We start from the raw sequence: 23,290 nt of genomic DNA, 5'->3' as shown, positions 1-23,290 counted from the left end.
AAATGGTAAAGAAGCCAATGTGATTTTTATTGGTCTGTTTTACAGACGCTTTTAAGAAAATGGTTGTTCCACTGACTGAAGGAGATCTGCAGCAGCGCATTCACTCTCCTCTCGCTGCCTAATAATTTGTAGGTTGACCTGACCTGGACTCCATTAGACCTCTGAAGGTGTGCTGTGGTATCTGGCCACAAGTTGAAAGGGTGGGGCCTCCATAGATCGGACTTGTTTGTCCAACACATCCCACAGGAGCTGGACTAGACTGAGATCAGGGGAATTTAGAGGCAACACCTTGAACTCGTTGGTGTGTTCCTCAAACCTTTCCTGAACCATTTTCAGGGAATACTGTTTCCATGAAAGGATGGACATGGTCTGCAGCCATTCTTAGGTAGATGGTACATGTTAAAGTAACATCCACATGAATGTCAGGACTGAAGGTATCCCAAAAGAACACTGACCAAAGCATCACACTGCCTCCACCGGCTTGCCTTCTTTCTACACTGTCATGTGCTCCCCAGATAAGTGACGCATACACAAGACCACCTTCTTTGATTGCTCCATGGGCTAGTTCTAATCCTCCCGTGTCCATTGTAGGAGCTTTCATTAGTGGACACTGGTATGTGGCCATAAAGCCTCTTGCACATCAATGAACCTTGACCATGTTGACCATGATTCTCGACTTCTTCCTTGGAGCACTTTTGACAAGTACCGATCACTGCAGATGGGTGTAAAATTAAATCTCAGCACAGGAATCTTGGCACGAACTCTGCAGGAGTTGCTTAACAACAAGGGTGTTGTCAATAACAAGAACCTTGTCCACCATATGGATAAGATCAAATATGTCATTTCATGGTGTAATGTAATTGTGTGAAGTATGTTTTGTTGTAAGTAAATCCGTCTTTTCCCAATGCAATTAATCAGATTCTTGAAATCCGGCTCAGGGATTAGACATCCATTAAAAACAACCGAAGGCCACAGGCAGACTCAGAACTTGATGTTTGCTGCCAATATCTGAAGGTTAGAGGTCAAAGATGTTGTCAAAAAACTGAGTTTCTTTCACACTGACTTCATCATACTTCATCATACTTTATCTGTCAGCAGGGTGGCAGCCACGATGATAGACGCCTGACAGAGACTAGAAAAGTTCTAGTTCTTGCAGCACCTCAGCTCAGAGAGAAACATGATGGATGTGCTGCATATAATGATATAAAATGTGAAACTGTCTGGAACGAAAACCGATAAAGCAGCTGTAAAGAAATGCCAGGAACGCCTGTTAAACATTGTTTTTCTTCAAACAACCTGACATCTTAGCTTCATGTGGTCATATGGTGAGGCAGTCATTGTAGGAAATTTTGATTTATGATTTTTTTCCCCTTCTGATACATAAGTGAAAGGGGGTGAAATCAGAAAGCTGTTATCCACTGATGCAAAACTATCCATTTTAATAAGTTTAAACATTATTTCTCTTGTAGTAGTTGCTAAGCCCTTGTGAACATGTATTTAAACTTTTAAGGTCTCTCTTTCTCATAGGAAAACTCGGAGCAGAGATCTGCAGTAAAGATATGAGCCTTCACAATAAACTATAGAAGACTATCTGTGTTTTTTCAGCGCTGAAATGAAACAATAATTCCCCCAGCACAAATTCAAAGAGTGAAACGCTCTTGTTCTTCATGCGGCTCCGCCTCCTCCTCCTCCACCTCCTCCTGCCTAGCAGTACATGGGGAGGGTAGAAGTTAAGCAGTCAGCGCTCTGCCATTGTTCTTGTTCTTGAAGCCTGGGGACGGGACGGGACGGCGCTGGAGAGGTGCCGGACGGCGGTCTGTCGTTATGACGGGCTCCGGTCCGAAGCTCGGGGTCCTGCTGCTGGTGGCGGTTCTGCTCCAGACTGTGGTCGTCACCATCACCGTGCTGCACTTCACCACGGCTTTGAACTCGGTAAGGAAAATTGAAAAAAAAAAAAAAAAAAGGCTGAGCAACTGAGGAGTCGGAGACGCGCGGAGGCTTTTACGCATCGCCACGCGTTGCGCACCGCGAAGTGGGCGAGACGCTGTTCGGCTGATTAGACGCTAAAGACGCTGACCTACACTTTAAGAACTTTTAAAGCGAAGTTGAGGGTTGACATTTTTTGGAGAAACCCTTTGAACCCATTTTCTGTGCGCTCAGGTTCTGCTGCTGCTGCGCCCCAGAGCACAAACAGTTCCCATCTAATTAATTACTATTATATAATTTTTAGTGCAAAATGCATATCAGATTCTGCTTTTCAGTCAGTTTTTCACAATCTCATTCAAACATAGAGAGAGAGAGGAACACAGCAGTCAAGGAAGTAACGAGCTGGGCAGCAGCAGCAGAGGTGGACTGCAGTTATTTTTATGATTAGCTGTGATTACCAGGAAGAGTTTCTACAGAGCTCTGTGCGTGTGTATGCTGGATTTACTCTCCTTTGTTTACCTGGATTTAGTCCAACCCAGTCTGAGTTTATAGTAATTAATCATTAACCCAGATGAGCAGCAGCAGCAATATTTGGAAATGAAACCTAAACAGATGAAAAGCAAAGGAAGGGACACATGCCAGGAAATTATGTTGACTCAGGTTCTGAAGCAAACTCCAGAGAGTGATTGTGCTATTTTAAATTAAATCATAAGCCATCACGGGGAGTTCAAGGAGACTGTCTGATGCCCTTGTTGACATTTTGACAGATGAAGGAGACGTTTGCCAGGAGCAGTGTCTCCTGTCTGACGGGCACTGACCTGCAGAGCATCACGGCCGTACGAGGGGATCCATGTTGGCAGGTCACTCAGCAGCTTCACCTGCTCATCGAGAAGGTACTTCACATCTCCAAAACTAAAGTCACCTGTCGGACAAAAAACTTTTACAACTGTCTCATATCAGTCTTTGCTGGTGTAACGATTATTTTGGCCAGCTGCTGAGATCCTAATTGTTCCTTTGGCCTGCGCTGTCCCGAAACTCCCCACCCACTGGATTTTGGAGACATAACTAATCCCCCAGACACTTCAGCTGCAGAGGCTAACAACGCCAACAAAGCAAAAATAAGTGAAGCTATTATTGTTATTTTTATTCCATTGTCTCTTATGCAACCAAACTTTTTTTTTTTTTTTTTTTTTACAACCGTGAGTTTCCCCTTGATGATAACATTCAAACTGAGAGAAAACAGACGTACAACTGAACAAAAACAAGTGTTTGACAACACTTCACGCTGCTCTGGAGACATTTAAGAAATTAAAGTCTTCTGTTTAACAGAGGCCCATTGTTATTTGATTATCGTGGGGTTTGTTGACCGTAATAAATAACGCAGTTTTTGTATTTGTAACTAGGCAAAGTGGGTCTGCGGCTGTTACTGTTGTCATTATTAGGGATTTCCTGTGAAGAAAAAACGTCGAAATGATCCAAATGAGTGTCTGCAGGAGGCACAATGAGCTCCTTCATAGCTGGAGATGTGATGTGATCCTGCCAGGTTTAATCAGCACAGGAATGCATTCACCTGCCCCGCTCCTCTCAAACAACACACACACCACACACTGAACTTTATCCCTTGTCTTTTACTACTTGCCATTTGTGCATGTCGTTTTTTTTTTTTTTTTTTTTTTGGTTCCCTTCTCCAGAAATACCGACCGTTTGGCATGTTTCTGATTTAAATTTAGTGCAGAACATAAACACTTCGCTGGGACGGACTGAGCCACAACACTGGTTCCTATTTAACTTTATCGTTGCAGGTTACATAAAATCCTCCTTCAAATATCTTGATAAAAGTATTCACATTTATGCATTTTACTGCATTTGTTCTTAAGGTTTATTGAGCTGTTTCACCTTTAGATTAAAAGTCACCAAGATCCATACCGACACAACTCCCGTCATATGCTGCGTTTATGACCCTTCAAAGTAGTTCAGTATGACAACAATTTAAAATGAATCATTCTTCTTGGAGTAAAACGAAGAAAGAGGAAGAGGAGAAATGAAAGTAAAGCAGATGACGAGGGTTAATAATAATAATACTAGTTAGTTAACTGATGCCTTAACTATGGAGGAGAGACATTTGAATAAAATAACTTCCGCTAGCATTACAATAGTTTGTTTGTTCTTTCTTTAACGGTTAGCATTAGTTAGCGTAGCCAGCAGAGCAGCGTGTCCTGCTCTGTGGATATTTTGGGTGCCACACCCCCCCCCAATGTCACCAATGTCACCCCTACCACCCATGCCAATGCTGTGCCCGTTGCATATTTATGTGTGATGACGGTCCGAGTATGCCTCTGTGTCCTGCTGATGTGCTAGCCTATTAGCCTAGCCATGGCAGCCAGTCGGACTAGCTACAAACCGAAATGTTGTGTTATTTCTTGATTATTGATTGTACCTTTTAAACACAAATACACTTTAAAATACATAAAAACACAATGCATTTTATTATACTTTGAATAAGTAACAGTTTGCTATCACGGTGGCATTAAAACCATTTCCTGATAGTATATAACTATACAACTATTAAAAACTGCTAAGGTTTCACTAAGCATGCATATGGAATGAAAGTTAAGAGTAAATTTAGTCTAGTTTCTACCACTGACCTTTGCTGAGCATTCCTCTCCTTTACCAGTCTGGTGCAATGACAATTTGCCCAACCCACACTTTCAGTTGCCTCCTGGGGGGTAAAAAATAATGCAACCTGCAGGTCTTTCTAAATAAATCTTACCCTGACCTTTGCATCAAATGAAAACTAAAGCTTCTGAATCATTACACACCGACTGGAAGCAGGTAAATTTAGTTCTTGCACATGTTTTCTTTTAACCAGTTTATTGCTGAAGCTGTAAAAATACTTATAAAGGGGAAATAATTAACCCCAGCAACCTCTACTGGCAACCAGTGAGCACTGCAACAACGAGTTATTATTGAACTATGTTATTATATAAGTTTGTCATTATTAAAAAAAAAAAAAATATGGAACAGTAATCCCTTTATCTTTTAAATCATTTCTGGTCTGTCTCTCTTGGATGAGTTCGGGATTCTTCTTGTCTCTCTTGTTTATTTACTTTTTTTTATTCCTGCCTAATGAAACGTGACTGTCCAGACTTCAGACTCTCAGAGAAAACAGTGGCTTGGCAGTAGTTTCCAATTAATCGGCTAAAGGAATGTGAAACACAGGGAAAAAGGAAAAGGGGTCGATCTGTTACCAGCCCCAACATGAAGCTCCTTTTTTTTTTCTTCCACATATTTCCTGATGCCGATGTCAGCACATTTTCAGGGTCAAAGTCAAATAATAGCATTTGGCAGGGCTGTGGTATGAGCTGATTGCTCTTGCAGAACCTGTTATTCTACATGTTTATTGCACTCATAGATTAATACTTATTGATTTGTTTGGTTTAAATGCTGAAGCGCTTAAAAAACATGCACAGCACCTGTGTTAACCTCTAATACATCTAGGATTCATTTGTGCCTTCCTTAATATTTTCTTCTGTTTTCCTTGTAGTCTCTCTCTCAGCGTTACCAGAGGCAGATTTCGTCGGCAGTAAGAGGTGAGAAAACGAAAACATGCGCACTTAAGCTATAGCCAAATATCAATAATAGTATTGTCTGTGGCTATGTTTTCATCTTTGTCTCTCTGTGTTAGATGAAGTATCTCGAGTGCTGCCCTCACTTGTGATGGAGGACAGGGCTTCGCCTCGCCCAAAAGTGGCGGCTCACGTCACCGGCAGCTTCGTGCCGAAAGTGGAGCGAGAGGAAGGAGGTGAGTTGCTCAGAATTAAATCTGCACAGAAAAGAAAAGTTTAATGTAAATAGAAATGTAAAGTTTTTTTAATTAAAGATGCATTATGTTTAGGTGCAAACAGAGATGCAAAATGTTTAAGTTCTGCAAGGAGGAAGTACTGGGTGCTCATTTCTGAGCACCCAGTACTTCCTCCTTGAGATGGTAAATTAGTAATTTGATCGAATCTATTTTTATGAGTTCGTTGACCTGTAGTTCAATATCTCATAAATGACAGAAGAAAAAGTTTCAGGGGGAAAGGTGACATATGAAAAGGAATGGATGTGGCTTGTTTGGAGTAGTCAGACTCAGTTTGTTCGTTTTTGGAAAAATATCTGCAAAACCAAGGTGTGAGACAGGAAAAAACTAAATAATACACCTTTTCAGAGATTGCCCAAAGGAATAACTCCCAAAATCGTAATAACCGATGTTCATTTTTACCCTCAACCGTATCTGGGTAAATTCTGGAGATATTAGCTTTGCTACGATGAACTCTGTTGAGTACTTTGACAAACCCTCACCTCTTGTGTTTACTTTCTGTTTTTCTGCCTCAGCTCCGGTCACCGCCGGACGCCGAATTCAGGGCCAGAAGATCTCGTGGTGGGAAGGCCAGAAAGGCCTGGCCTTCCTCCAGGACGTCCAGCTGGTGGACGGGGAGCTGGTGGTGCCGCAGCCCGGCCTCTACTACGTCTACGCCCAGACTTACTTCAGACACACCCACTCCCTGGAGGAGGAGGGCGAGGACAACGAGGAGGCGGAGGACAGGGGGAGACCCCTGCTGCAGTACGTCTATAAGAAGGTGAGGACTCTTTCCCTCTGTGTAGTTATGTGGTTTGACCTGTACGTTACTTCAGCTGGAATTAAACTCACTTATTTTGATGGGGATCTGCCAATAGATCCACGTGTCAGAATAAAATCCAAGTCTTGACGACACGTTTTTAGTTTCTCCTGCACTGAGCGCCGCTGACTCACAGTGTGTTGGAATGATGTTGTTCTTTGAGTCACATTAATCCAGAGAGTGAGCAAGCGTTGCATCACAGCGTCTCAGAGTCATGTCTTTGAGGCATGCCTCACTTAATATTTCACATTTGTCCATAACCTCAAAAAGTTCAGCTGTTTCTAATTTGCCTGACAAACAGTTTGTGTATAGTTTCCTAAAAATGTAATACAATTCTTAGCTACAAGATGATTTTAAAAGTAAAAGAATAATACTGAACGATTAATGACTTACAGGTGAATTTTGATATTTCCTCATGTTAGATTTATCTATTTAAAGACAAATGGATTTTTAATGTGTGCTACAAATTTTATTTTTTGTTTTTTGCATTAGTTTTCATGCTGTTGATGTTTTTTTACACTAAAAGGTGAGAAAATGTCAATTAAAGAGAGGGATCTCAATCTATCTCAATCTGAACTGACCCTGAAGCCATCCTCATTGCATGTTTATGAAAAAGTCTGATGTTTAAATCAGAAAATTAAAGTTGTATTCTTCTCATTAGCTGCACCTGGAGCAACTACTGTTAGTAATATTGACAAGTTAAATCAGACCAGAGCTGGGTGCATCTGTTTTTTTTTTGCCCTTAGAGGTGAATTCTTGTGTCATGTTCTTTATTCATCAAATTCTGGGAGGCAGCATTGATCAGAAATTATTCCAACATGCAATCCTGCAGTGTTTGCAATGTGTAAGTTTGATTTCTTTCTTTCTTTTTCTATCTACATCCCACCAGGTGAGTTCCTACCCGGTTCCCATCCTGCTGATGAAGACGAGCCGGACTTCCTGCTGGTCTCGGGGTTCCCAGTTCTCTCTGCACTCTGCCCACCAGGGGGGGCTGTTCCCGCTCACCACCGGAGACCGCCTCTTTGTCACCGTGACCAACGCCTCTGCTGTGGACATGGACGAGAAGAGCAGCTTCTTTGGGGCGTTTCTCATCAGCTAGAGGAACGGCGGCGGAGACGGCGGCGGCATCTGTGTTGGGGGTAAAAAAAAAAAAAAAAACTATGACAGCGAGTTGCGGCGGAGAACTCTGACAACACTGGTTTGGTGGGAGGAGAAGAGACTCTTGTGGATTTTGTTTTTTATATTTGAGTCAATATGGACGTAATTTCTTTAAGACTGAAGTTCGCTCAGTTTAAATAATTTTTTCCTGGCTACAGAAGGTTAGCTAGCCTCCGTGACAGTAGTTTTCGCTCCACATATAATTCACTTTTCTTCACACAGCACTAGGTGGACTGAAGCAACAGTTCTGTAATGTAGCATGTGGCGCAAAATTATTATTTGGTTTAAGATGAAAAGCACTTTGTTTAAACAGGCGTGCGATTCACAAAACTCTCCACAGGGGGTGCTGTTGTGTCATTGTGGGCTCAGATATCTGGGTGCTGATCGCTGCCACCTACAGGAAACAAAAGTAATAGCAGTTTACAAAATGAGACTTCTTTACCAAAACGACTAAATAGTTCTGCTTTTAAGAAATGTTTGTCTTAAACTCTAATCAGCTGAACTTTTTTTTTGTGATTACTTGTTCTCTGGATGTTTAAAGGTGTAAATATTGTGGCATATTTTGCGTATTTTATTTTTCTACTAAGCCTTTTAAGTATGGAGTCCGGAGCTGTTCTCCTATTTCTCCGTCAGGACACAGTTAACGATCGTGTCCCGTGATAGACCATCATTAAAGGTGTAGCTCTTCTCCTGCTGTCCAGCGTGTTGGCTCGTCCATCTTAACCCTTCTCCAAAGGCTGAGGTTGAGTGCTCCTTTGAGGTTTGTTATTCGTGTTATGCTGGATTAGCAGCAGATGTGATTTGCAGATTTGGAGAACAATCGTACGCTTCTGCTTCCAAATGGCAGATTTCGCTTTGCTGTCTTGAACTCTGCATGGAGGTGGTCCAAGGAAATACAAATCAAAATGATCAGTTTTATTTGAGTGAAAATTATTCATGGATTCTAAAAGATGGTAATTTGATGAGAAATCTGGAAGATTTTCATACTAATAAATATCTTTTGAGTCACTCTCTGTCACCAAATGACATAACAAAATGTTAATTCAGCCTTTGGCCCTGTGATTAAATTATATACATTCATTCATCTTCTGTAAACACTTGTCCTGTGAAGGGCTGCGGGGGGGGCTGGAGCCTATCCCAGCTGTCATCAGGCGAGAGGCGGGGTACATCCTGGACAGGTCGCCAGTATATCGCAGGGCTATAAATTATATACAACTCCTTGGACTTATAGTATTCAGAATGAGGTGTCTAGGGAGACACAGTTTGGATCTTTGAGTAAGTATGTGGGGTTTGTTTCTCAACAAATGCCTTAATCGCTGTTAACCGTTCATTCTTTCAAGGTTATTTCACTGTCAATATATTTTACAACAGACACAATAGCAGAATTAAACATCCCGCCTCTCCGATGGCAGCCATATTGTTGTAAACAAATTCAACTCCATGGCGCTCAGATGAAGTGTGTGACTATGCTGTTTTTACTTTTCTGTTCATCACCACATAAAGCCCACCCAAATGATTTGATTGGCCCGGCAGATCTTTTTCCAGCAAAATGAATTCTGATCGGAACAACTTCAGACCAAAATAAATTTTTTGGGGTGGTGGGGGAGTTTGGGATTGTCTTTGTGGGCTGCCAATTTAACTTCCATTTCAAGGTATAGATAGATAAATAGAATATTTGCCCAAACTTTCCACACTTAAAGTGAAACTATGACACAAACTTGTATCTAAAGCTGACTGTTGTGAAACAGAGCTGAAATCTTCAGACCAAATGTAGCAAGAGACAAATACAGTTGATGCCGTTGACTTGAACAATTATTCAAGTTGAGAAAAGTTGTTTTGTAGCAAAGTTCTGAAAACTAATCATGTTTTTTTTCTTGTTCTCAACGTTCACTGTAGCACTTATGTAAATATTTACCAAAAAAATCAGTGTTTCTCCTTGAGTCATTCTTTTGCTTTGAATGTTTTTTTTTAAAAAAAATGCTTGTTTTGCAATCCACAAAAAATTACTGAATGCCCTGAGACCAAACATGATGTAAAATGAACAATAATACTGCGTTTGTAAAGAAATCTTTTTGTTGTTGTTGTTGTTTTTGTTTTTTTACAGTGCATTGTACAAATGTTTTGTCGTTTTGGGCTTGATCAGACACCCACATCAAAAACTGCACACTAATAAGGCTGATTTATTATTTTTTTTTTCCTCAAATGAAATCGTTTGCCACATAAATTTTTACCTAGGAGTAAATGTGAATGTAAATACGTGTTGTATAAATATGTGAAATTAAAAAAAGAAAAAAGTCTCGTCTGTAATTTTGATGCTTTGCTGGGTATAAATTTCTCAAGAAAATCTGAATATTAGTTTGTAAAAATAGATATTTATTTTTTTTAATTAAGCTACTAAAAGATAAAAGTACAAAAAGTAAAATAAAGTCATGTATACTGCATAATCAGTATCTTTCAATGGGGTTAATAATAACTTTAATATTTTGGGATGTGCCGCCCCCTGCTGGTGCTTACTGAGAACTGCAACACGAAGCGCTACCATACACCGCCCTCTAGAGTTTTTCTCCGGCACTGCACACGACACAACTGCAAAGTCAAGTCATAAAAGGTGGAAACGAATAATCACACAACACTTAAAGTTTTTGATTTTCCTTTCTTTTTTGTGGAAATATGTTACAGTTATATTACAGGTATTTAAATGCCCAGAGGGAGAACAAAAAAAAAACAAAACAAACAAACAAACAGTTTGGAGACACCAGAAACTAACACTAAGAAGGGGACAGCAACTTAACCAAGACAGAAACTGTCCAGACCAGACTACACAGGCAAGAGGCGGGCGAAACTGATGCCCAACACGTAACCTATATTGTTAGGAGACGTCCAATAAATACTGCAAATGTTAACGCAAATTATTTAAAAACAAACGACAAACAAAAATAGAACGAACGAACGAACGAACAAGGAAAACAGGTGTGCTCTCCTTCTTTGAGTCCTTTGTAGTATTTAGCAGCATGTGTGTAGCTTCCAGAAAAAAATAAAAAAATAAACGTGTGAAAAACAGCGCGCAGGGCCTGCAGTCAACCAGAGTTTTTAACACAAGTAAGAACTGATCAGAAACGTGGTGGTTCTTAGCTGTGTGTGTGTGTGTGTGTGTGTGTGTGGGCAGTGTGAAACAAAAAGTGGGAAAGTGCTAGATACAAAAACACACAAATGACTGAACACAGTATCCTGGACGTAAACAGCAAACCAGGGGTAGAAGCTTCGTCGTCCGCCAGCCACACACACACACGTTGGTGGTCTCCAAAATTTCACCAGTTTTTAAGATTTGTAGTATACAGGAACACCTTGGAATCATATTTGGTAGTCGGACAGTGGCTCACAGAGTATAAACATTCAACAGTTGTAATCAAAACTTGGCTGGTGGTGTTAAGTTCACATCCTGGTTCTTCAATCTGGACACAGTTAATGGATTATTATTCTTTAATGTCACATGTTTTTTTTTTTTTATTTCTGGTGGTCTAGCAGAGTTTACAAAATACCATCCACCTTTATATTTATTTATTTATTTACCAGTGTGAAAATATTCTGGTTGAATGCAGACTTGCCCCTGCACTGGCTTCCATTGGTTTTAATGTAACTTATAAAATATATCATAAAATGTCTTCTTAAATGGAAACCGATAAGTCCATGTACAAAAGGTTCTTTCTTTTATATAAATTACACCAGTCTCTGATGATGATGATGATGATGATGATGTCTCAGTTCCTGTTATAAGATTCATCTCCAAACCAAACACTTACCCTCATACATACACACTCGCACGCACACACAGAGGTGAGATCATGGTCAACACTCCTGATGTAGCTACACAACATGCTCTACACGTTACCCATGGTAGAGAAGGAAACAAAAAGGACTACCCCCACTGAAATGAAATCTCTGCACATACAGTAACGCTACATCTGCCATCTCCTTCTCTTTCTTCTTCTCTTCTCTGACTGCAAAGACCACAAGCATGGTGCAGCTCCGGGCGTTGGACGGAGGGCGACGCCTCAGCATGAGCTGGTGACCCCTCGCTGCCGCCCGTCACTGTAGCTGCCTTGTTCTGGCTCTGCCACTGCAGGTCCCTGTACGACGGGGCGGGGAATGTGCGCGACGAACGGAGGAGGAGGAGGAGGAGGAGGAGGAGGAGGAGGCGGCGGGACCTCAACAGTCAAACCGCATCTCCAGCGAATCGTCGAAGCCCCGGTTGTCGTGCCCCGCCCCCGACAGGAAGGTGGCCGTGACAGGCGCCCCCGTGGCTGTGGTGACGTTGAGGATGGTGTTGCCGGGGGAGCTGGTGGCCGGGCTACGGAGGGCCGCCGCTGCGATACTGGTGAGGTTGATGCCCAGCGTGAGTCGGGTCTGTTCCAGCGCCTTCTCTGGAACGGCGAAGGCCTCCAGCTTCTTCTCTCCGTTGGCCATGTAGGAGTTCTGGCAGCCGCGGCAGATGCAGTCCAAACAAGCCTGGGAGCAACACGAATAACGCCACGGTTTAAGAAATAATCACCACAATGTGACAACAAATATAGTGAATATAGCAAGCTCTGAATAAGCTACAGCTCCACCCAAAGGTTTATAACTACACCTACTCTAAGTTCTGTCTGATGATGACATAGATTTGATTTGTCAATGGATCTTTAGCTTGAACTGTTGTGCCAAAAGGTGGTAAAGTTTCAAATCCCAAAGTGTGTTTGACTGAGGCACACAATGTCATTCAATATCCTGCTAATAGCATATTGATACAATCATGAATGTGTTGTTTAAAGCACTTTCTTCATCAGCTCCACCTTTAGTGTAAAGGTTGACCTCTTCCATAGGAGCCGTGGCGTTTTTTATGGTGTAATCTTTATAATGTCTTGATGCTGTTCTCACCTTACGGTTGGAGTAGCAGGGGCAACGCTGCCCCCTACAGGTCAGCACTGAGGGGTTCTGTGTAGCTCTGCCACACTTGCAGCCCTTCTTCTCCACAGGCTTCTTATACAGTGGCTTTGAAGGACTGGGTGGGTGTGTCAGAGGGTGAGTGTGTGGGTGCGGAGGTACTCTGTCACGGGGCTGAGTGCGGGGCTTCGGGGCCCCTTGCCTGGCCTTGGTGTAAGCCTTCTTGGTGGGCCCGTGGTGCTCCACTGTCTTTTTCATTGTCTTGTTGGAGACGAGCACTGTCTTGCCCACCTTAGGTGGGCCGCCGTTAGGCACCGGGGCAAGGTGGAGATGAGGCGTGGCCACGGGGAATTTTGGATCCTGTTTTGTGGTGGCACCAGGGTTGGGATGGTGGGGGGAGCTGTTGGCACCGACAGGGGGTTCTCGTAGGAGGCTGGAAATAGGAAGCGGTTGCACCTTCTCACTGTCACTTTCTGAGCGAGAGCGCTTGCGGTGAGACCGAAGGGGTACGCGGGGGATAACTATGGAGGGCTGAGGGGGAGGCTGCAGCGAGGGCTGTGGGTGAGTTTGAAGGGGGCGAGGGCTCTTCTCAGGGGGAAGGGAGGGGATGAGGCGGGAGGAGTCGGGGCCAGATGGGCAGTGAGGCCCATTGCGGCTCGACTGGGGTACAGAGGGGTGACTGTCCGGCTGGGGGTTGGGCTCAGGTGTGGGGTCCGAGTCAGTGTCCGTCTCCAGAGTCCTGAGCACCTCCTCAACACTCAACAACAGAGGCCCCCCACCGTGTTTCAGGTCGTCCCCGAAAGCGCTGATGTCACAAAGCCCCGCATCCCCAGTCCCCGTGACGCTCACACACACGGGGATCTCCTCCGAAAAGCCCTCCTGCTTTGCAATGCCCCCACCCGTTTCTATGGTGATGGGCTGCAGAGTGTCTGAGCTGACCAGGCCGTTACAATCATGCAGTCCGTTGACGGAGCTCGCGTCCTCTCCCTTCAGCTCCTTCGTGGGTAGAACCTCATCAGACTGGGCCACCTCCGAGGTGGACGCCGAATCTGAAACGTCCTCCGCTTCCAGCTCGCTCTCTGCCAACGTGAGGCCCTCATTGAGGATAGCCTGGAGGTCCGGCGAGTCACTGGCAGCGCTGGCTATGTGCGGGGCAAGCGGCGACTGGGTAATGTAGAGACAGAGCTTCCTGTAACAGTGGACGAGCAAAGAGAGTTGCCTGTTTTCCGCGTAGCAGGAATAGTCCTTACACCAACTACAGGACGGTTTGAGCTGCATCCTCTGACCCTTACAGCCTCGACAGACGTAGTGCTGACATGATGAGTTGGTGGGAGCGATAGGATCCTGCAACAGATTACCTAAACGTAGGAGGAGAGGAGGAAATAACAGAAAACATTAATACCTAACACATATCACGGGAACAGTGCAAGACAGCTCATCTGACTTTCACAGGATCCAGAAAAAGAAACACAGTGTAACATCAACACAGGCACGGCAATAAAACACTCATCCTGCCAATAACATATACATCGCAATTAACCCAGGCCTTATTTAGACTATCAGTTCCGCCTCTGCTGCGCTTCGATAAGTTCTTTAACTGGTGTGTATTTGTAAAACTGAGCGGCGACTGGCAACTGGCCAGACCGAATGACAGCTGCTCTTTGAGAGGAGCTTCCTTAGCAACACTGGCCGCTGGAGGGTGCAGCTGCAGATGGGGAAAAAAAAAAAAAGGATGAAGGTCCATTCATAAGATACAACCGACGCTATAGACTTTGCCCCGGGTGTCCAATAGGTCCCGTGTAGCTGCAGAACATATTTAACACTGCTCTCAAACAGCTCTATTACACAGTAGAGGTTATCCATGTAAGATAAAAAACACTCTTAGGCCTCTTGAAATCATAGTGACAGAAATATCACCTTTGCATCACAACTAAATATTAAATAACTCACAAATAACTAATACATTTACCTCCCCAAATCATAGCTTTTCTGTGTATTTGGAGAAAACAGTGACATATGCACTCACTCTTGCCAAGTTAAAACATTAACTATACATGCAAAATAAATTAAACAACACCCTAAACACTGTCAGGTTTACAGCCACCAGCATTCAAAGTAAACACAGTAAATGATTGTAGTTCCTTTAACTTCCCCATCCCAGCTATTTATATTTGTATTATTTTTTTTTTTAATTTGTAATCATATATTTCACATTAATGTATATAAAAATAGCAAAATAGATAATGCTATTTATCAACCAGCACGTAGAAGGATAGTTATTCAACAAATAAACAGAGAAACGCCCCAATGCTGCCAAACAGCACACAGAGGGGGGTGTGTCATGATGGGTGTAGCTGAGACCAATGAGGCGTTCAGGGAACCTCGGAAATTACACTGTTGTATTTGAATTCCTTATGTGCAAAAGAAAATAACAGTTCCACAAATATTTTTTTTTTAAAAAACGTATTTAAAATTACTATATTTTTGCTTTTCTTATTTTCTCAATTTCACTACAGCTGATTGCAATTTATTTATTCTGTTACAATTATGATTTCAGGTTAACTTTTAAAAGTATACACACATTTATAAACTGTTAATTTAATATTACCCTATTTAAGTAAAGTACGGTTGCCTTAGGTTATAGTTAAACGCAGCACTTTAGTAAATGTTTACTTCCCAACCAATGCTAATGAAGTGTTCGGGCAAGTGTAGATTCAGATATTTCCCACGGGACCTGAACGCAGCACCGTTAAAAGGCTCGCTCATACTGCGAGGACAGCTGACAACAACTCGCGTTACCTGAAACGCGTATTTAAACCAGGCGCACGTTATTATATATATATATAAATAAATAAAAACTATCAAACCACTTACCGCAGACCAAGCAGGACAGGGACTGGCGGAAAAACGGCAGCAGCTTGCAGAGCTCCGCAAGGGCCCGGGGGTCTCGGGGGTCGCACTGCAGCACCGATCGGCTCGCGGACACGTAGAGAGAGGTCGCATTCACTGGGTTCATCTCAGCTGCCTGGCCCGGGGCCCCAGTCCCAATCCGGTCCGGTCCGTTATAGATGTATTAACACGTTAAAAAAAAAAAAAAAAAAAAAGTCACCACCACACAGTAACACAAACAAAACACACGAGGCAGCGGCTCTGCGCGGAGAAATGGCCCGTTTTTGTGAAAAAAGGGGGGAGTCCGGCGGCTCTGAAGAGCGCATAGATGGGGAGAGGAACAGCCTCACTTCCCCGCTGGTAAATCCCACATATAGAGCAGTCTGCGCACGGAGCAATCCAGGCTACTCATCCCTCAGTCACATCCAATCCATCCTCAACGCGATGCCCCGGCTTTAACAGCTCTGAAGCTTTCGTTTTCGGGATACTTTTAAGTGCATTCACTTGCATAGAAATGTCGGTTCATCCACATCAGTTCGGTTTGTTTCCATACCACGCACGAGTTATGATAAGACAAAGCATCGTGTGGCGCTATTTCCTCCGCCAGTGGCCTTTTCTTTCTTTCTTTCTTTTTCTGAACAACTGCGGCTTGTTAGCTCGCAACAGCCGCTCCGAAATTCAAACAGGGGCTCCCGTTTGCAGCGGTTCCCCCCGAGATAAATCCACAGTCCACATGCATGCTCGTCCCGGGGGTTTCAAGTCGGCCCAGACCTCGTATCACACACACAATGCATTAATTATCCAGCACCGGAGCATTCGTGGCTCGGGCTTCACCTGGCAGTGCAGCTCCCTCTTTTTTTTTTTTTTTTTTTTTTGTAGCAGGCTCGTTACGGTTGTGTTATTGTTCGCAGAGATTCATGGCGGCTCGAAAACAAAACAGGCCGCTCCGGCGTTAAATGGTCCTAATCACCGAGAAAACGCCGACAGCTGCGCGGCGACAAGAGAGGAGATGCGTCGAAGAGAAGTCGTGGCTGTTGAGACGAAAATAATCTCGAAGCTCCGACGGTTCTCGTTGTGTGGAGAAAAACGAGCCAGCGGAAGCACCGGGCTCTAGTGACAGTGCTAGCCGCCTTAGCTGCACCGGGAAGCCGGTTACAAAAGCAGGCCGCTTCCCACTCCTCGGGATTAGCGGGGCACTCTCGTTCTCTCCTCGGAGGGGGCGTAGCGGGAAACGGAAGAGTTTAGCCGAAAGTATGCCCTTCTTCGGCTTCTGGTGGACCCCCGTAGTGTCAGTGAAGGCCGAAAGTGAATTATTTCCCTATTTGTGTACCTTGCTATCGTTAGCCGTGAAGTATTCCTCAAACCTCCCGTCGTTTTTCCACACACAAACAAGGGGGCGCTGTCCAAATCTCGCGAGAACACGAGTAACGCGGTTAATTTAAAAAACAATGGCTGTACTGCAAATCTATAGTAGAAAATGGATATTGTTCTTGACAAACACAAATCTTTGTTCTATTTTAAATCTAATTTAATCAATTTTAAGAAGTAAACATACCTTTAAACAACTAGATAAAATGATTTATTTGTGTCTATACAGCAGAACTACCAGAACAGCCTCAGAAAGTATATAAAGATAGTTTTTCACTTGCTCACATGTTCATTTAAAGACAGACTCAATGCCAAAGTTTATGTGTTGAGTGATGTATTACTGCATTTTAGAATATGTTCAAGGTTGATTAATATATAGACAGTAAATTTGATGTAATGTCTGAATCCAACGTACTATACACTTACTTGCCAGTTCACTAGGTAGCCAGCGTAAAATCTTAGCTTCATGAAGATTATAGTGTTCAGAATAAGATTAAAATAACTGAGAGGGCTGTTCATTAAGTTTTGTTTTAACGGGTGTGGTCTGCTTGAGGCTGCAGCCCGCTGCTCCAACTGTACACACTACTGTGTGGTTGAATGGATGGGTCAAACAGCAGGAACATAATTTCCCCTCGGGTTTCAATACAGTATAAATTATTATTATTATTATTATTATTATTATTATTAAAACGCAACAGAACATAAAGAACAAAGTTTTCCACACATCGTGCTTATAGAAGGTTAAATTACATGTGCAGTACATGTCAGATGATGGATACATTACTCATTTATTATTATTAGCTCACTTAAAGCTTAATATGGAAAGGAACACTAGTCTGAGTAACCACCTGATGGTTTCTACTGAACTGGATGTCATCAAGTTGCTGCATCAGATATTTCCTTAACAGACATTCTGACCTGTCATTACTGGAAAATCTCAGATGTTAACAATGACATTGACGTTAATATTATTTATTAGTAAGCCATGACTTTGCTTGACAATGACATGTTAAAATGAAACACACCAAGCCAATGGTCGGTCATCTGCTGTTGTCATTGTGTGTCCATGGCGCTAATTTTGTTGTGAGTCACTTGACTTGACACTAAAGCTGACTTTGACTTTGACTAGTCATATCCTGAAAGTGTCTTTTACAACAATTCAACAAGTACAATCGGAAGTGAAGTGGCTTTTTTGTGGCTCTTCCTAGCCTCCCAGTTTTGTAGGCAAGAAGAACTGAGAGGGCTGTTCATTAAGTTTTGTTTTAACGGGTGTGGTCTGCTTGAGGCTGCAGCCCGCTGCTCCAACTGTACACACTACTGTGTGATTGAATGGATGGGTCAAACAGCAGGAACATAATTTCCCCTCGGGTTTCAATACAGTATAAATTATTATTATTATTATTAAAACGCAACAGAATATAAAGCACAAAGTTTTCCACACATCGTGCTTACAGAAGGTTAAATTAAATGTGCAGTACATGTAGTGACAAAGGTCAGATGATGGATACATTACTCATTTATTATTATTAGCTCACTTAAAGCTTAATATGGAAAGGAACACTAGTCTAAGTAACCACCTGATGGTTTTCTACTGAACTGGATGTCATCAAGTTGCTGCATCAGATATTTCCTTAACAGACATTCTGACCTGTCATTACTGGAAAATCTCAGATGTTACCAATGACATGACGTTAATATTATTTATTAGTAAGCCATGACTTTGCTTGACAATGACATGTTAAAATGAAACACACCAAGCCAATGGTCGGTCATCTGCTGTTGTCATTGTGTGTCCAGGGCGCTAATTTTGTTGTGAGTCACTTGACTTGACACTAAAGCTGACTTTGACTTTGACTAGTCATATCCTGAAAGTGTCTTTTACAACAATTCAACAAGTACAATCGGAAGTGAAGTGGCTTTTTTGTGGCTCTTCCTAGCCTCCCAGTTTTGTAGGCAAGAAGAACTGAGAGGGCTGTTCATTAAGTTTTGTTTTAACGGGTGTGGTCTGCTTGAGGCTGCAGCCCGCTGCTCCAACTGTACACACTACTGTGTGATTGAATGGATGGGTCAAACAGCAGGAACATAATTTCCCCTCGGGTTTCAATACAGCATAAATTATTATTATTAAAACGCAACAGAACATAAAGCACAAAGTTTTCCACACATCGTGCTTATAGAAGGTTAAATTACATGTGCAGTACATGTCAGATGATGGATACATTACTCATTTCTGATTAGCTCACTTAAAGCTTAATATGGAAAGGAACACTAGTCTAAGTAACCACCTGATGGTTTCTACTGAACTGGATGTCATCAAGTTGCTGCAACAGATATTTCCTTAACAGACATTCTGACCTGTCATTACTGGAAAATCTCAGATGTTACCAATGACATGACGTTAATATTATTTATTAGTAAGCCATGACTTTGCTTGACAATGACATGTTAAAATGAAACACACCAAGCCAATGGTCGGTCATCTGCTGTTGTCATTGGGTGTCCATGGCGCTAATTTAGTTGTGAGTCACTTGACTTGACACTAAAGCTGACTTTGACTTTGACTTTATCATATCCTGAAAGTGGCTTTTACAACAATTCAACAAGTACAATCGGAAGTGAAGTGGCTTTTTTGTGGCTCTTCCTAGCCTCCCAGTTTTGTAGGCAAAAATAACTGAGAGGGCTGTTCATTAAGTTTTGTTTTAACGGGTGTGGTCTGCTTGAGGCTGCAGCCCGCTGCTCCAACTGTACACACTACTGTGTGATTGAATGGATGGGTCAAACAGCAGGAACATAATTTCCCCTCGGGTTTCAATACAGTATAAATTATTATTATTATTATTATTAAAACGCAACAGAATATAAAGCACAAAGTTTTCCACACATCGTGCTTATAGAAGGTTAAATTAAATGTGCAGTACATGTAGTGACAAAGGTCAGATGATGGATACATTACTCATTTATTATTATTAGCTCACTTAAAGCTTAATATGGAAAGGAACACTAGTCTAAGTAACCACCTGATGGTTTCTACTGAACTGGATGTCATCAAGTTGCTGCATCAGATATTTCCTTAACAGACATTCTGACCTGTCATTACTGGAAAATCTCAGATGTTACCAATGACATGACGTTAATATTATTTATTAGTAAGCCATGACTTTGCTTGACAATGACATGTTAAAATGAAACACACCAAGCCAATGGTCGGTCATCTGCTGTTGTCATTGTGTGTCCAGGGCGCTAATTTTGTTGTGAGTCACTTGACTTGACACTAAAGCTGACTTTGACTTTGACTAGTCATATCCTGAAAGTGGCTTTTACAACAATTCAACAAGTACAATCGGAAGTGAAGTGGCTTTTTTGTGGCTCTTCCTAGCCTCCCAGTTTTGTAGGCAAAAATAACTGAGAGGGCTGTTCATTAAGTTTTGTTTTAACGGGTGTGGTCTGCTTGAGGCTGCAGCCCGCTGCTCCAACTGTACACACTACTGTGTGATTGAATGGATGGGTCAAACAGCAGGAACATAATTTCCCCTCGGGTTTCAATACAGTATAAATTATTATTATTATTATTAAAACGCAACAGAATATAAAGCACAAAGTTTTCCACACATCGTGCTTATAGAAGGTTAAATTAAATGTGCAGTACATGTAGTGACAAAGGTCAGATGATGGATACATTACTCATTTATTATTATTAGCTCACTTAAAGCTTAATATGGAAAGGAACACTAGTCTAAGTAACCACCTGATGGTTTCTACTGAACTGGATGTCATCAAGTTGCTGCATCAGATATTTCCTTAACAGACATTCTGACCTGTCATTACTGGAAAATCTCAGATGTTACCAATGACATGACGTTAATATTATTTATTAGTAAGCCATGACTTTGCTTGACAATGACATGTTAAAATGAAACACACCAAGCCAATGGTCGGTCATCTGCTGTTGTCATTGTGTGTCCAGGGCGCTAATTTTGTTGTGAGTCACTTGACTTGACACTAAAGCTGACTTTGACTTTGACTAGTCATATCCTGAAAGTGGCTTTTACAACAATTCAACAAGTACAATCGGAAGTGAAGTGGCTTTTTTGTGGCTCTTCCTAGCCTCCCAGTTTTGTAGGCAAAAATAACTGAGAGGGCTGTTCATTAAGTTTTGTTTTAACGGGTGTGGTCTGCTTGAGGCTGCAGCCCGCTGCTCCAACTGTACACACTACTGTGTGATTGAATGGATGGGTCAAACAGCAGGAACATAATTTCCCCTCGGGTTTCAATACAGTATAAATTATTATTATTATTATTAAAACGCAACAGAATATAAAGCACAAAGTTTTCCACACATCGTGCTTACAGAAGGTTAAATTAAATGTGCAGTACATGTAGTGACAAAGGTCAGATGATGGATACATTACTCATTTATTATTATTAGCTCACTTAAAGCTTAATATGGAAAGGAACACTAGTCTAAGTAACCACCTGATGGTTTTCTACTGAACTGGATGTCATCAAGTTGCTGCATCAGATATTTCCTTAACAGACATTCTGACCTGTCATTACTGGAAAATCTCAGATGTTACCAATGACATGACGTTAATATTATTTATTAGTAAGCCATGACTTTGCTTGACAATGACATGTTAAAATGAAACACACCAAGCCAATGGTCGGTCATCTGCTGTTGTCATTGTGTGTCCAGGGCGCTAATTTTGTTGTGAGTCACTTGACTTGACACTAAAGCTGACTTTGACTTTGACTAGTCATATCCTGAAAGTGTCTTTTACAACAATTCAACAAGTACAATCGGAAGTGAAGTGGCTTTTTTGTGGCTCTTCCTAGCCTCCCAGTTTTGTAGGCAAGAAGAACTGAGAGGGCTGTTCATTAAGTTTTGTTTTAACGGGTGTGGTCTGCTTGAGGCTGCAGCCCGCTGCTCCAACTGTACACACTACTGTGTGATTGAATGGATGGGTCAAACAGCAGGAACATAATTTCCCCTCGGGTTTCAATACAGCATAAATTATTATTATTAAAACGCAACAGAACATAAAGCACAAAGTTTTCCACACATCGTGCTTATAGAAGGTTAAATTACATGTGCAGTACATGTCAGATGATGGATACATTACTCATTTCTGATTAGCTCACTTAAAGCTTAATATGGAAAGGAACACTAGTCTAAGTAACCACCTGATGGTTTCTACTGAACTGGATGTCATCAAGTTGCTGCAACAGATATTTCCTTAACAGACATTCTGACCTGTCATTACTGGAAAATCTCAGATGTTACCAATGACATGACGTTAATATTATTTATTAGTAAGCCATGACTTTGCTTGACAATGACATGTTAAAATGAAACACACCAAGCCAGTGGTCGGTCATCTGCTGTTGTCATTGGGTGTCCATGGCGCTAATTTAGTTGTGAGTCACTTGACTTGACACTAAAGCTGACTTTGACTTTGACTTTATCATATCCTGAAAGTGGCTTTTACAACAATTCAACAAGTACAATCGGAAGTGAAGTGGCTTTTTTGTGGCTCTTCCTAGCCTCCCAGTTTTGTAGGCAAAAATAACTGAGAGGGCTGTTCATTAAGTTTTGTTTTAACGGGTGTGGTCTGCTTGAGGCTGCAGCCCGCTGCTCCAACTGTACACACTACTGTGTGATTGAATGGATGGGTCAAACAGCAGGAACATAATTTCCCCTCGGGTTTCAATACAGTATAAATTATTATTATTATTATTAAAACGCAACAGAATATAAAGCACAAAGTTTTCCACACATCGTGCTTATAGAAGGTTAAATTAAATGTGCAGTACATGTAGTGACAAAGGTCAGATGATGGATACATTACTCATTTATTATTATTAGCTCACTTAAAGCTTAATATGGAAAGGAACACTAGTCTAAGTAACCACCTGATGGTTTCTACTGAACTGGATGTCATCAAGTTGCTGCATCAGATATTTCCTTAACAGACATTCTGACCTGTCATTACTGGAAAATCTCAGATGTTACCAATGACATGACGTTAATATTATTTATTAGTAAGCCATGACTTTGCTTGACAATGACATGTTAAAATGAAACACACCAAGCCAATGGTCGGTCATCTGCTGTTGTCATTGTGTGTCCAGGGCGCTAATTTTGTTGTGAGTCACTTGACTTGACACTAAAGCTGACTTTGACTTTGACTAGTCATATCCTGAAAGTGGCTTTTACAACAATTCAACAAGTACAATCGGAAGTGAAGTGGCTTTTTTGTGGCTCTTCCTAGCCTCCCAGTTTTGTAGGCAAAAATAACTGAGAGGGCTGTTCATTAAGTTTTGTTTTAACGGGTGTGGTCTGCTTGAGGCTGCAGCCCGCTGCTCCAACTGTA

The 23,290-nt window shown here is 42.0% G+C and overlaps 2 protein-coding genes across 2 annotated transcripts; one reads left to right on the top strand and one right to left on the bottom strand.

The window, feature by feature from the left end:
* The first annotated feature begins 1,722 nt into the window (after positions 1-1,722).
* LOC311503842 (tumor necrosis factor ligand superfamily member 10-like) lies at positions 1,723-10,037 on the top strand. Its single transcript, XM_084566734.1, has 6 exons — positions 1,723-1,932; positions 2,694-2,819; positions 5,471-5,516; positions 5,612-5,728; positions 6,301-6,545; positions 7,474-10,037. The coding sequence occupies exons 1-6, from the start codon at positions 1,825-1,827 to the stop codon at positions 7,681-7,683; spliced, it is 852 nt and encodes a 283-aa protein (XP_084422860.1). The 5' UTR covers positions 1,723-1,824; the 3' UTR covers positions 7,684-10,037.
* A 225-nt stretch (positions 10,038-10,262) lies between these two features.
* On the bottom strand, positions 10,263-16,914 carry msl2b (MSL complex subunit 2b). The gene is made up of 3 exons (XM_084566298.1): positions 15,537-16,914; positions 12,657-14,020; positions 10,263-12,248 (listed from the first exon to the last, which is right to left on the bottom strand). The coding sequence occupies exons 1-3, from the start codon at positions 15,676-15,678 to the stop codon at positions 11,949-11,951; spliced, it is 1,806 nt and encodes a 601-aa protein (XP_084422424.1). The 5' UTR covers positions 15,679-16,914; the 3' UTR covers positions 10,263-11,948.
* Between the last annotated feature and the right edge of the window lie 6,376 nt (positions 16,915-23,290).

The sequence above is a fragment of the Chelon labrosus genome (assembly GCF_963514085.1).
Source record: "Chelon labrosus genome assembly, chromosome: 18".
Taxonomy (NCBI): Eukaryota; Metazoa; Chordata; class Actinopteri; order Mugiliformes; family Mugilidae; genus Chelon; species Chelon labrosus.
This window is presented reverse-complemented; position numbering and strand designations above follow the sequence as displayed.

Excerpts from the sequence above, each read along its gene's own strand:
- LOC311503842 (XM_084566734.1), top strand. The coding sequence starts at position 1,825 with ATGACGGGCTCCGGTCCGAAGCTCGGGGTCCTGCTGCTGGTGGCGGTT. Across the intron at positions 1,933-2,693 it reads TCACCACGGCTTTGAACTCG|ATGAAGGAGACGTTTGCCAG; the intron begins GTAAGGAAAATT and ends ACATTTTGACAG. Across the intron at positions 5,729-6,300 it reads AGTGGAGCGAGAGGAAGGAG|CTCCGGTCACCGCCGGACGC; the intron begins GTGAGTTGCTCA and ends TTTCTGCCTCAG.
- msl2b (XM_084566298.1), bottom strand. The coding sequence starts at position 15,678 with ATGAACCCAGTGAATGCGACCTCTCTCTACGTGTCCGCGAGCCGATCG. Across the intron at positions 14,021-15,536 it reads CCTGTCCTGCTTGGTCTGCG|GTAATCTGTTGCAGGATCCT; the intron begins GTAAGTGGTTTG and ends TCCTACGTTTAG. Across the intron at positions 12,249-12,656 it reads CCTGCTACTCCAACCGTAAG|GCTTGTTTGGACTGCATCTG; the intron begins GTGAGAACAGCA and ends TGTTGCTCCCAG.